A 13337-nucleotide genomic window follows, 5' to 3' on the forward strand; every position below is an offset into this window, starting at 1 on the left:
TTTCCTTTTTATAGGATTTACTTCATTATGAGAAAAAAATCAAGAGCTCACAGATGTTATGAATATAAATTCATAACTAGGATTTTAGTAAATGGAATAAAGATAAATGGTAAACCTCTCAAATGAAAAGATTCATTGAAGTAAAAATAAACTTTAAGATTTTAAAGTTTATAACCACATATAAATATTAATATAAAAATTATAATGTCGGGTTGGGAAGGTGGCTCAGTGGTAGAGTGCTTGCCTTGCATGCTTGAGGCCCTGGGTTCAATTCCTCAGCACCACATAAGCAAAAAGAAAAAAGCCAGAAGTGGCGATGTGGCTCAAATGGTAGAACGCTAGCCTTGAGCTGAAGAGCTGAGGGACAGTTCCCAGGCCCAGAGTTCAGGCCCCACGACCGGACCCCACTCCCCCCAAAAATTATAATGTCAAAAAACTGAAACATGAAAAAATATTTTCTTCATTAACATACAAGAAAACCTTCTTTTTTAAAAAAACCAGTCCTGGGACTTGAAACTCAGTTGGATGCTGTCTCTGAGCTTTTTGCTCAAGGCTAGCACTTTACCACTTGAGCCATAGCTCCATTTCTAGCTTTTTGGTGATTAAAAAGAGTCTAATGGACTTTCCTGCCAGGGCTGGCTTTGAACCACAATCCTAGATCTCAGCCTCCTAATCTAGACGTGAGCCACCAGTGATGGCAGGAAAATTTTTAATAAATTAAAAGATATTCAAGGTAGATTAAAGATAGAAGGAAAAATAAGGTAATTAAACACCTGCCAAATATTCATATGAACTTCCTAAACTTTTTGTTGATAAATTTTATGCATACAATTTAGGTAGAAAACTATGAAATAAGGGTTATAGAATTATTCTATTTTATGTAATTTAGGAACTTAGAGCAGGAATTATGCTAACTCTTAAGGAAAAGTAGTTTACACACATAAACACCAAAATGTAGAGATCTGACTTATTTGACTCAATTGGTTTAAAGTATCTATGTATCTTAAAGGTTAGAGAAATAAATACTAACTAATATTCACTCTGTGTTTCTTTCTTTTTGTCAGTTGTGGGGCTTAAACTCTGGGCCTGGGCACTGTACCTCAGCTCTTCAGCTCAAGAATAGCACTCTACCACTTGAACCACAGTGCCACTTTTTCTGTTTATGTGGTACTGAGGAATGGGACCCAGGGCCTCATGCATGCTAGGCAAGCACTCTACCATTGAACTATCTTTCCAGCCCCCTCACTCTGTATTTGACAAAAGCAATTAAAAAATTCACTCTATCAAAATTGTGGCTACACACTGTGGCTCAAGCAGTAGAGCACTTGCCTTGAGCTGAAGAGCTGAGGGACAGTGCCTGGCCCCAGAATTCAAGCCCCACAACCGACAAAAAAAAAAAAAAAAAAAAATATGTGGCCACAGATAATTTTTAAACCTAATTCATTATTCTTTTGGGCAAGAAGGAAAAAGCAATTGAGAGGGTTATTCTGAATAAAATATATGCATGTCTGAAATATCACATGAAACCACTTGGTGCACTAAAAAGGGGAAAAATAATAAAGTAAAACAAGCTCAGTTGAGGGTGTGGCTAACAGTGGGAGAGAGAAAGACTAACAATGAACTTAGGATGAATATGGTCATAGTAGTTTGTTTACATGTACAGAAATAGAACATACTTCTGAGATGGTTTTAATATGCAGGGAATGGGATAAGGTAGAATGAATCAGATGGAATAAGGTCAATCAGGATGCACCAACGTCTCATCATACAAATAATGTATAACATTTTAAAAAGCTACATTATACTTTCATTTTTCCAGTACTTAATAAACTTACATTATTTAAAACAGTAAGAAGTGCTTGTACTAAACCACTACTGCACATTTCATATGGTGAAATTGTGTTTTCATCCTTCAAAAGTACAATTAGATTTTCTAAAGCTGTCTTCATTAAATCACGCCAAGTGTTCTCACCTTCAATACACTAAGAGAAAAAAATTAGTGAAAGCAATTTTTAAAAACAATAGCCCTTAAAGTAACATCACAATAATTATCATAAAGATAATTTAAATACTAAACAAAATTAAAAGTTAGAATTATTACAGACAATTATCTCTTATAAATATTCTATGCTTTGCTGGCCATATACCTTTTGTGATTATTCAACTCCACTTTTCAAACATGAAGAAGTCATATAAAACACATAAATGGGTCACTAAAATTTGACTTTCATGTACGTTTCATGTGTTATGAATTATTTTTTTCTCTTGATTTTCCAATCACTTAAAAATACAGTTTAAAAAAAATTTTTTTTTTTTTTTTGCCAGTCCTGGGACTTGATCTCAGGGTGTGGGCACTGTCACTGAGTTTCTTTTGCTCAAGGCTAGCACTCTACCACTTGAGCCACAGTGCCACTTCTGGCCTTTTCTGTTTATGTGGTGCAGAGGAATCAAATCCAGGGCTTCATACATGCTAGGCAAGCACTCTATGGAACTAAGCCACATTCGAACCCAGTGTTTAAATTTTTTAACCAGCTTTTCCCATGTGGGGAGCAGAAACTGCTTCTCTCTTTTTTAAAAAATATTTCTCCCTACTTTATCTTGTTATGTGTTAAAATCACTGTTAAAATTTACAAACACAGTAATGAACACCAATAAATAAATTCTTGCCTCACAATCAGATGGCAGGCCAGCTTTATTGGGTATCAAAAATCAATGGACAAGACTAGTCAAGATGGCACATATGTATAATCTCTACACTGATGCATGTCAACCTAGAGTTTGAAGTCAGACTTACTTTCTGGTGAAACCTCATCTCAAAACAAACAATAATAACAACAAAACTTAACATACTTGTCTATTCGTATGAAGCTCCCAAGATGACTCTAACTGAGTTGCTATGTTTCTTAGTGTTACCACTACTCCTCGAGGCATGCTTTCAACAGCTTTAAAGTGGTCATCATATAAATCTCGAGCCATAGTTCGTACCTATACCAAAAAAAAAAAAAAAAAAAGGTGAATTTTCAATATGATTAACAATTTTACCATGTCTTCCCTTTTATGTCAGTGTATGACTTTAAGAATTTTGAGTGTCAGGATACATACCAGTGGTAGACTGTTCACTTACAATGTGTGAATCACACCCAGTGTTCAATCCCACAACAAACAACAAAATGATGTTTGTGATGTATTAACTTCCCAAAATAGGTTACTACTCCTATTTACATATGTCAAAGGTTTTGAAGATTAAAAGGGTATACTAGTAGATTTTAAGCATTTACTAAAATAACTCTTACAATTTTTCTTTTCAGGTACATAAACATGAAACTGGAATACTTACTACAGTTGTCCCTTGCTATACTGCCATTTAGTTACTGAAGCTTCACTGTATCATAGGTTTTTGTTTTTTTGTGTGTTTTTTTCGGGGGGGGGGGGGGGGGGGATCGTGGGGCTTGAACTCTGGGCCTGGGCACTATCCCTGCGCTCTTCAGCTCAAGGTGACGGCTCTACCACTTGAACCACAGCACCATTTCTGGTTTTCTGGTGGTTAGTTGGAGATAAAAATCTCAGACTTTCTGGCCCAGGCTGGCTTTGAACCACAATCCTCAGAGCTCAGGCTCCTGAGTAGCTAGGCTTATAGGCATGAGCCACTGGCATCCGGCTGTTGATTTTTTTTTTTTTTTAAATAGTGATCCCTTACCTATTGCAGGAATTACATTTCAGAGACTTCCACAATAAGTGAAAATCTGTATAAATCTGAAAATCTACTACTTTGTGGATTTTCACCAATTGTGGGGTTATCTGGAACAGTAATTCCCATGATAGGTGAGGAATCACTGTATATTTAAAATAAAGTTACAAATTATATAAAAGACTAACTTTTTTCTAATTAACTTTTTTCTAGCTTGTTCATGCTGAACCAATTTAAAAAAAAAAATCTCATCTAAAGGAAAATTATTTAACTATTTCTATCTAGGTCTATCAATCAAAGCTGACCTTTTTTTCTTTTTTGAACATTCTAGGACACAACTTAGGTTTCTAATAATAGTCACACATATTATACTTGGCATTCATAATTTTACATATTTCAGCACAAGAAGGAATAATTTTATTGTCAATTTTGATACTATTGATCAATTACTGAAGTTAAAATAAAGTTATAAAGAACCACCTATGTATTTTCTAATTTAGGTAAAGTCCGATGAAACTTAGTACATAATACTATTTACTATTTATGCTTAAGTAACACAAATTTAGGGTTTATTTCATTGTGCTTTCGTTACAAACTACTAATATAACTTTAATGCAACAGAAAAAAATTTATTCCCTAAACTACTTACTGATAACTTTCCATTTTATTTTTGGTATATGCTATACAATTTACAAATAAATCTGAACTTAAAATTAATAACTTTCTTTTTTGGGGGTGGGGTGGGGGGTTATGGGTGCCAGTCCTAGGGTTGAACTCAGGGCCTGGTTAGTCCCTCTGAGCTTTTTTTTTTTTTTTTTGTCCGGTTGTGGGGCCTGAACTCTGGGCCTGAGCACTGTCCCTCAGCTCTTCAGCTCAAGGCCAGTGCTCTACCACTTGAGCCACAGCGCCACTTCCGGCTTTTTTCTTTTTGCTTATGTGGTGATGAGGAATCGAACCCAGGGCCTCAGGCATGCAAGGCAAGCGCTCTACCACTGAGCCAACTTCCCAGCCCCCTCTGAGCTTTTTTGCTCAAGGTACAACTCCACTTCGAGCCTTTTTAAAAATTTTATATTTTAAAGCAGTTAGTTGAAAGTAAGACTCTCATGGATTTTCCTGCTGTGTTGGCTTCAAACCACAATCCTCATTCTCTGCCTCTTGAGGAGCTAAGATTACAGGTATAAGCCACCAGCACCCAATGCCAACAGTAAGGGTATTCTGAAAAGTAGTTTTATACACTGAAAGAGTAACTGACTGATCACTGATTTACTAATTTCAAGAAAACAAATCAAGGACTGGGGATGTAGTATGGTCTACCAAGTCCCTGGGTTTGATCCTCAACATATTTTTTAAGGAATATATTAATAATAGTTTCTTTTTGTCATTTTGTTTGGCTTTAAAGAAAACAAAAATGTAAGAATGTGACGTGGATCTTCCTGATTATTTGTCTAGTGTTAAAGAGTTTTACTTCTCTTAGTCTTTATGTGGTAGGTGAATATAATACATAGACTAAGCATCCTTGTTCCTGTAATATAAAATATGCCAAAATCTGAAAATTTTTATGTGCCCACATAACACAAGGCAAAAAATTCCACTTTGTAATATACATATATATACATATATATATTTGTTTTATACATTAATTATAAACTAATTACCTTCAGGTTAAGATATATATGAAATGCAAATCAATTGTATTTTATTCTTTTGCAGCACTGGGGATCCATCTTAGGGTCTCACATGCGAGGCAAGAACTCTATTCCTGAGTTCTACCTCCATCTCACAAATGTGTATAGACTCAAGAATCAACCTCAAGGCATCTCATTATGTACATGTAAGTTTTCAAGATCAAGAGAAATCTGAAGCACATTTAGTTTTAAGCATTTTGATTAAGATACTCTGTTGCTGGACCCTGGTGACTGATGTCTATAATCCCAACTACTCAGAAAGTTGAGTACTGAGGTTCAAAGTTAGGCTAGACAGAAATGTGTAAGATTTTTATCACCAATTAACTAGCAAAAAGCCAAAAGTAAAGGAACTGCTTAAGTGGTAGAGCACTAGTCTGGAAGGAAAAAACATGCAAGAGCAGGAGGCACTGAGTTCAAGCACTAGTACTAGGAGGAAAAAAAAAAAAAAAGCCAGGTGTTGATGAGACAAAGGATGAAGATGTGATCTGAGGATCACAATTTGAAGCTAGCCAAGACAATGAAGTCCATGAGACTCTTATCTCCAACTAGCCACCAAAAAGCTAAAAGTGGAACTGTGGTTCAAGCGGTAGAGCATTAGCCTTAAGCAAAAAAGCTCAATGACAGCACCCTGGCCCTGAAAATTCAAGTCTCAAAACTCTGCCCATCCCCCCAACAAAAACATTACTCAACTTAACAAACCTTATAATCTAGCAAAAAAATTGCCACGTCACTATAAAAAAGAAATCACATTTCACAAATATACCTTTTGCTTTGTTTTTTCTAACTTAGATTTCAGTTTTCTGCCTCTCTTGCCAGTCCAGCCAGTCACAAATTCTGAACCTAGAATAGGGATAATAAAAAAAACACACACAAACATACTTTATTACAATTTATTTATACATATTTGTATACATTTATATAATTTATTTATACAGTCTTATTATTCATTCTTACTTGCTAAAATTACAATAGTTACATACTTACCCAGAGAAGTTTCTGCAGTAAATGAATGTTTGGTTCCTCTATTAGATTCAAATACAAAACCAGGTAAATCTTCTTTCAATATTGTAGCTTGCTGACCATCTGAGTTATGAATAGCAATTTCTCCTTCTTTTAAGCATGTTAGTGACCAATTCCCAACAGTAAGTTTAGTGGGTCCTGGTGCTGATAGTATAGGTTGACTTGAAGTAGATGGCTTTACTTGCCCTCGAGCTCTTTGTAGTTTCTCTAGGAATTCACTTCTGCTTTCTATAGAGACAAAATATTGTTTTAAAAAACCTCAATCCTTTCAAATACTTCATGATTTTTAAAACACAAACTCCATATTAGAGGTTGGGGTATATATATACTTCAGTGGTAGAGCACTTGCCCAACACATGCAAAGTCCAGGGCACCACAAAAAAAAAGAACAACAAAAAAAAAACAGAGAAATTATTATAATGTAGATTTCATACAATAAATATTAGTTTCATGCCTTAGTACCCATTTACAGGTCAGCTCTATTGATATTTAGGTTGCATACAATAAAAGTCATATATGGCCAGTGCCTATAGCATGTACATGCCTGTAATCTGCCTAGAGTACACTGAATTCAAGCCCCAGGACTAGCACAAAACAACAACAAAAGGCATATATAAAATGTTATTATAGTACAACAAATTTTCTTTCTTATATAATTGTTCCCAAGATCATCAAAAAATGTGCTACTTTGATGGCAATACGAGCAGCAGAAAGGAATTTTAAAAGACACTATTTTAATTGAAAGAAAGTATTACCTGAACTATCTGATCCACCTTCAGGGCTACCACTTGAATACATGGTAGCAAGTTTTCCATCCAGGATAAATCTGAACCATCCATTACTGCCATTAGATAATTCCAAAGCTGCAGCATCACTCCAAATATATAAGCAGTCCCTTCCTCTAATGATTGACCAGTCTCTCCAATGATAGGGTTTACCTTGCTGCAATTCTTTAGCATCTTCCTGCGGTTCATCTTCCTGTGTAGAATTATTCAATAAAATAATTTTTGTTTCAAATATAAATATAAAAAACATGAATATGAATCAAAATGTACATATCCTAAACATAATATCCAGATGGTTGGAATTTAATTTTTAATATTTTAATTTAATATGCCTAAATATGAAAAATAAATCCTGCTGGGCACTGGTGGCTCACGTCTATAATCCTGGCTCTCAGGAGACTAAGAGCTGAGCATCACAGTTCCAAGTCAGCCTAGGCAGGAAAAGTCCATGAAACACATATCCCCAGTAAACTAAAATACCAAAAGTAGAAATGTGGCTCCAACTAACTACCAACAAAACCAGAGTGGAGCTGTGGTTCAAGTGATAGAGCACTAGCCCTGAGCAAAAGAAGCTCAAGGACAATTCCAAGGCCCTAAGTTCAAGCCCCAGGAACAGCATACAAACACAAAAATAATAAACAAAAATAAATCCTAAAAATGTTAAGAAAAGCCATATGAGCTCAATTATATCACATCCAGGAATAGTAGTAAGGATCAATGAATTAGGACTCTTTATACATCTAGCTAATACTTTTAAAACTCAGATAAACTCATAACATCTCTGAGTCTACATGAGTTATAACAAAGGTTTAGATAAGAGCAATAGAATCCAAATCATATAACAACAGTGCAATGAATAACAAAATCTTTTTAAAAATAAATTCCTGCTGGGTGCCAGTGGCACATGCCTATAATCGTAGCTACCCAGGAGGCTGAGATCTGAGGATTGAGGTTCAAAGCCAGCCCAGGCAGGAAAGTTTGTGAGTCTCTTATCTCTAATTAACCTCCAGAAAACCAAAACTGGCACTGTGGCTCAAGTGGTAGAGTGCTAGCCTTGAACTGAAGAGCTCAGGGACAGTGCCCAGGCCTAGAGTTCAAGTTCTTTAGTTGGAGGCATGACTGAAGGGGTAGAGTGCCTGCCTAGCAAGCTCAGGCCCTGAGTTCAAATTCCTGTGCTGCCATCCAATAGATACATATAAATATAGATACATTATAAACATATATACACATACACATACATATATATATGTATGTGTATGTGTATATATGTTTATATACATACACATACACTCCTCAGATAAACAAAATGTGGTGTATTATACAATAGAGAATCTGCTCATCCATTAAAAAAAAAAATGACATCCTGGGCTGGGAAGGTGGCTCAGTGGTAGAGCACTTGCCTTGCATGCTCAAGGCCCTGCGTTCGATTCCTCAGTACCACATAAACAAAAAGCCGGAAGTGGCACTGTGGCTCAAGTGGTAGAGTGCTAGCCTTGAGCTGAAGAGCTGAGGGACAGCACCCAGGCTCAGAGTTCAGGCCCACGACTGGGCCCCCCCCCCCCAAAAATGACATCCTGTCATCTGTTGCAACATTAACTGAAGGACACGATGTTAAGTGAAATAAGCCAGGCAGAGTAGACAAATAATACATCACTCAAAAAAGTTGATCTCATAGAAGACAGTAGAAGAGTGGTCTCTAGAGGTGACAAAGGAGAGTAAAATATTGGAACAGAAGGAGGTTAGATTATACATACAAAACCACATTAATCTCTAATGTTCTTTACCACAGCATGGTGATAATTTATTGAAACAATTAAAAGGAAGGAGCTTCAAAGATCCTCCAAAAATGAAGAAATGACAAATGTTTAAGGAGATGGAAATCTAATTAGCCTGATCATTACACATTGTTTATATAAGGGTATCACATTGTACCCCACAAATGTATAATATCATTGCATCAATAAAAAGTAAAAATTAATTTCAAAGCCCTCCATCCTTACCAATACACTGGATTGTTCCTATAATCATACAGATAATCTACCTGAATATATACATACATACATATATACATATATATATATTTAATTTTTTTGTTGTTGTTGTTGTTGGTCGTGGGGCCTGAACTCTGGGTCTAGGCGTTGTCCCTCAGGTCTTCAGCTCAGGGTTAGCGCTCTACCACTTGAGCCACAGAGCCAATTCTGGCTTTTTCTGTTTACGTGGTGCTTAGGAATCAAACCCAGGGCTTCATGCATGCAAGGCAAGCACTCTACCACTGAGCTACCTTCCCAGCCCCTATCCTGAATATATTTTTTTTTTAATTTTTTTTATTGTAAAGATACTATACAGAGGGTTACAGTTACATGAGTGAGGCAATGAGTACACTTCCACTTCCTCTTGAACATTGTTACCCCCTCCATTGTTTTCCCCCTACCATCCCCTCCCTCCCTCCCTTCCCCAAGGTTCTTTTTTTTTTTTTTTTTATTGTGATTAAGTGATTACTTAATTTCCGGAAATTCACAGTATTGTGGAATAATGATGCTCATTTAAAGTCACAAGTTCATTCTAACTTTCCTGGAGCAAATTGTCTATCACAGTCTGTAATATATAACGGTGCTCATATGTTATATACCATATATGTGATCAGCAGCATGGGGATATTTAGTAGTGGTTCAACCAGATGAGTGGGAGTTCTTTGTTTCTTAAGTCCTGTTAGCTGAATATATTTTTAAAAAATAAAATAAAATCAATCTATTACCATTTTGTACTCAAGTACAGGATCCAAATACTAAGAATATTATGATCACAAATACCTGTAATCCTAGCACTCAGGAGGCAAAAACAGGAGGAGCATGAGTTACTAGATTATATAACAGTTCAGGCCAATTATATAGTAAGACCAGTGGGCACCAATGACTCAACACCTAGTCCTAGCTACTCAGGAGGTTAAGTCCTAGCTACTCAGCAGGGGATCATGGTTTGAAGATAGCATGGGCAAAAAGTCTGAGAGACTTTTACCTCCAATTAACAAGGAAAAAAGCTAGACTGGAAGTAAAGCACACAACAGCCATCAGTGCAAACGCTAAGCAAGATTGTTAGGCCTAGTAAAGAGTTGGGTGCCACTGGGTCACATCTACAATCCTAGCTAGTTACTCGGAAGGCTAAGATCTGAGAATCTTGGTTCAAAGCCAGTGGGGAAAACAAACCCAACAGACTCTTAACTCCAAACAATTAATAAAAAGCAAGAGCTATTGGTGAAGTCCAAGTAGTAGAGAGCAAGCTGCTGACTCAAACCGGTGAGCCCAAGTTCAAGCTCCAGTATGTATGTATGTACGTGTACTTGTACTTATGTATGAATGTATACATGGATGTGCATGCACGCTTGTGCACGCACGCACACGCGCACGCCACACAAACTGAAATAAGATATACGAAAAGTGTTATAAATACATGACAAGCAACACTAACTATCATGTGACCCACCCAGGAAAAGGGACCTCCTTTGACTCAAACTATTTTTTGGTTGAGGTCACTGAGAATAAAAATAGAATCTAGTAAAAATGATTATAAAAATTAAGGTCAGAGTTTGGGGTAGTTACAGTAAACATTAGACTACATGGAGGATGGGTTTAAGATTAGGTGACTAGGGCTGGGAAGGTGGCTCAGTGGTAGAGCACTTGCCTTGCATGCTCGAGGCCCTGGGTTCAATTCCTTAGCACCACATAAGAAAAAAGCCGAAGTGGCGCTGTGGCTCAAGTGGTAGAGTGCTAGCCTTGGGCTGAAGAGCTGAGGGACAGCACCCAGGCCCAGAGTTCAGGCCCCACGACCAGACCCAAAAAAAAAAAAAAAAAGATTAGGTGACTATTGAATAGCAAAAGTGTTTTCTATTTTTCCATTAATGTACAGGGTGATACCCAGTTAGACAGGGCAAACACCCAAGAACCAGTGACTTACGCCTGCAATCTTAGCTACTGAGGAGGCTGAGATTGAGGATTATGGTTTGAAGTTAGCCCAGCAGACAAATCTGAGATACTCTTATTTCAGTATTGAGTTGCATGTGCACGCAAATGCACACACAGAGCAGGGTGTTAATGGCTCACATAAGTAATCCTAGCTACTCGGGAGGCTGAGAACTGAAGGTCACAAGTCAAAGCCACCCAGGAAGAAAAGTCTGAGACACTTGCCTCCAATTAATCAGCCAAAAAACCCCCAAAAAACAAAAAAACAAAAAAAAAAAAAAACCTGCCATGGAAATATAGCTCAAGTGATGAGAGTAACCAGACTTCATCAAATAAGCCAAGCAAGAGGTATGAAGACCCACTACTAAGTTCAAGACCCAGCGGGGGGAGGGGGGGGTGTCTGGGAATGTGGCTTAGTGGTAGAGTGCTTGCCTAGCATGCATGAAGCCTAGGTTTGATGCTTCAGTACCACTTAAACAGTAAAAGCCAGAAGTGGTGCTATGGCTCAAGTGGTAGAGCACTAGCCTTTAGCAAAAGAACCTTGGGCGGGGGATTGGGGGGGGGGGTGCCCAGGCCATAAGTTTAAGCCCCAGGACTGGCAAAAAAAAAAAAAAAAAAAAAAAAAGCACTGGGAAAAGAACAATAGGATTTTTTTTCCCCTACATAGGCCTTGAACCCAGGGCCTTGCACTGTTCCTGAGTTTTTTTGCTCAAGGCTGGCACTCTACCACTTTGTGCCACAGCTCCACTTCCAGTTCTTAGGAGATTAATGGGAGACAAGAATCTCACAATCTTGGGGCTGGGAAGGTGGCTCAGTGGTAGAGCGCTTGCCTTGCATGCCTGAGGCCCTGGGTTCGATTCCTCAGCACCACATTAGCAAAAAGAAAAAAGCCAGAAGTGGAGCTGTGGCTCAAGCGTTAGAGCGCTAGTCTTGAGCTGAAGGACTGAGGGACAGCGCCCAGGCCCAGAGTTCAGGCCCCACAACAGGACCCCCCCACACACACACACAAAATCTCACAATCTTAAAGCCGGGCGCTGGTGGCTCAACACCTGTAATCCTAGCTACTCAGGAGGCTGAGATCTGAGGGTCACAGTTCAAAGCCAGCCAGGGAAGGAAAGTCCATGAGAGTCTTATCTCCAATAAACCACTAGAAAACTGGAAGTGGTGCTGTGGCTCAAGGGTAGAGCACTCGCCTTGAGCTGAAGAGCTGAGGGATAGCGCCCAAGCCCAGAATTCAAGCCCAAGAATCTCACAATCTTTCCTCACTGGGCCAGCTTAGAACCACAATCCTCAGCTAGGATTACAAGTATGTGCCAAGCTGAATGGAAAGTGTTAAGCTGAACAATGTCCACAGATCATACAAGGTAGGAAAATATTAAGGGCATTCTAAACAGCCACAGTGGAAAATTCTCAAAGATCTACACAGGGCAATTTCATGAAGATATTAAAGTAATCATACATCAGTTTAACCCTGTCATTTCAATTATGAGTAAACATCCCTAGAGAAAAAGTATTCTAGAGCTACTCTAATAAAACCTTAAAGCAAGTCTAAAAGGAAGTTTTATTCTAATAGCAACAGCTTGCCTTCAACATTCCTTTAGAAAAATCACAATACTGAGCATAGTGGCTTGTGCCAATAGTCCCAGCTACTCAAGAAATTGAAAAGACTGCAGCTGAAGGAAGACCAGCTAAGGCAAAAATTAGTGACCTCCCATTTCACATAACAAACCCGGTGTGATGGTGTGCAACTCTAATTCTGAAACTCCAGTTACATGGAATTCATAGTCTTAGGTTAGCTCTGAGCAAAACCTCAAAGCTCTCTTCAAATAAATAACTAGCCAAAAGTGAGGGGAAATGTACTCTTATGTAACTGTAACCCCACTGTATATAACTTTTACAATAGCAATAAAAAAATATTTTCACAAAAGTAGAGGGAGCACTGAGAGCATAGTTCAAGTGGTAGAGTGGCCACCTAACAAGTGTGAGTCCTGAGTGTAAACTACCACAAAAATCTCCAAATGAATACTAAAACTACTGAATAAAGTTTAATGACATAAGCTTATTTATGTAATCGCAAATTATGTCCTTACAAATTGCTTAATTACAAAAGGAAAAAAGAAAAGGTAAAAAGCCAAGCTACAGAAACAGCCCAAATATCCTAAAAAATGTGGTACCTGTACACATTGGAATTTTACACAGCCAT

At 37.8% G+C, this 13337-nt stretch overlaps 1 protein-coding gene across 7 annotated transcripts in view; it reads right to left on the bottom strand.

Annotated features, from left to right (window-relative positions):
* The window catches only part of Hectd1 (HECT domain E3 ubiquitin protein ligase 1), a 103397-nt gene that overhangs the window by 43571 nt on the left and 46489 nt on the right, over positions 1–13337 (bottom strand). For all 7 annotated transcript variants that reach the window (XM_070026356.1, XM_070026324.1, XM_070026347.1 and 4 more), the window contains exons 13-17: positions 7149–7371; positions 6358–6621; positions 6137–6213; positions 2851–2985; positions 1836–1982 (exon numbers count right to left, since the gene is read on the bottom strand). In XM_070026356.1, coding sequence (XP_069882457.1) covers positions 1836–1982; positions 2851–2985; positions 6137–6213; positions 6358–6621; positions 7149–7371 — 846 coding nt within the window. The remainder of the gene's footprint in view (positions 1–1835; positions 1983–2850; positions 2986–6136; positions 6214–6357; positions 6622–7148; positions 7372–13337) is intronic.

Source organism: Dipodomys merriami, unplaced genomic scaffold (genome assembly GCF_024711535.1).
Source record: "Dipodomys merriami isolate MVZ:Mamm:240054 unplaced genomic scaffold, mDipMer1.0.p SCAF_1, whole genome shotgun sequence".
Classification (NCBI taxonomy): domain Eukaryota; kingdom Metazoa; phylum Chordata; class Mammalia; order Rodentia; family Heteromyidae; genus Dipodomys; species Dipodomys merriami.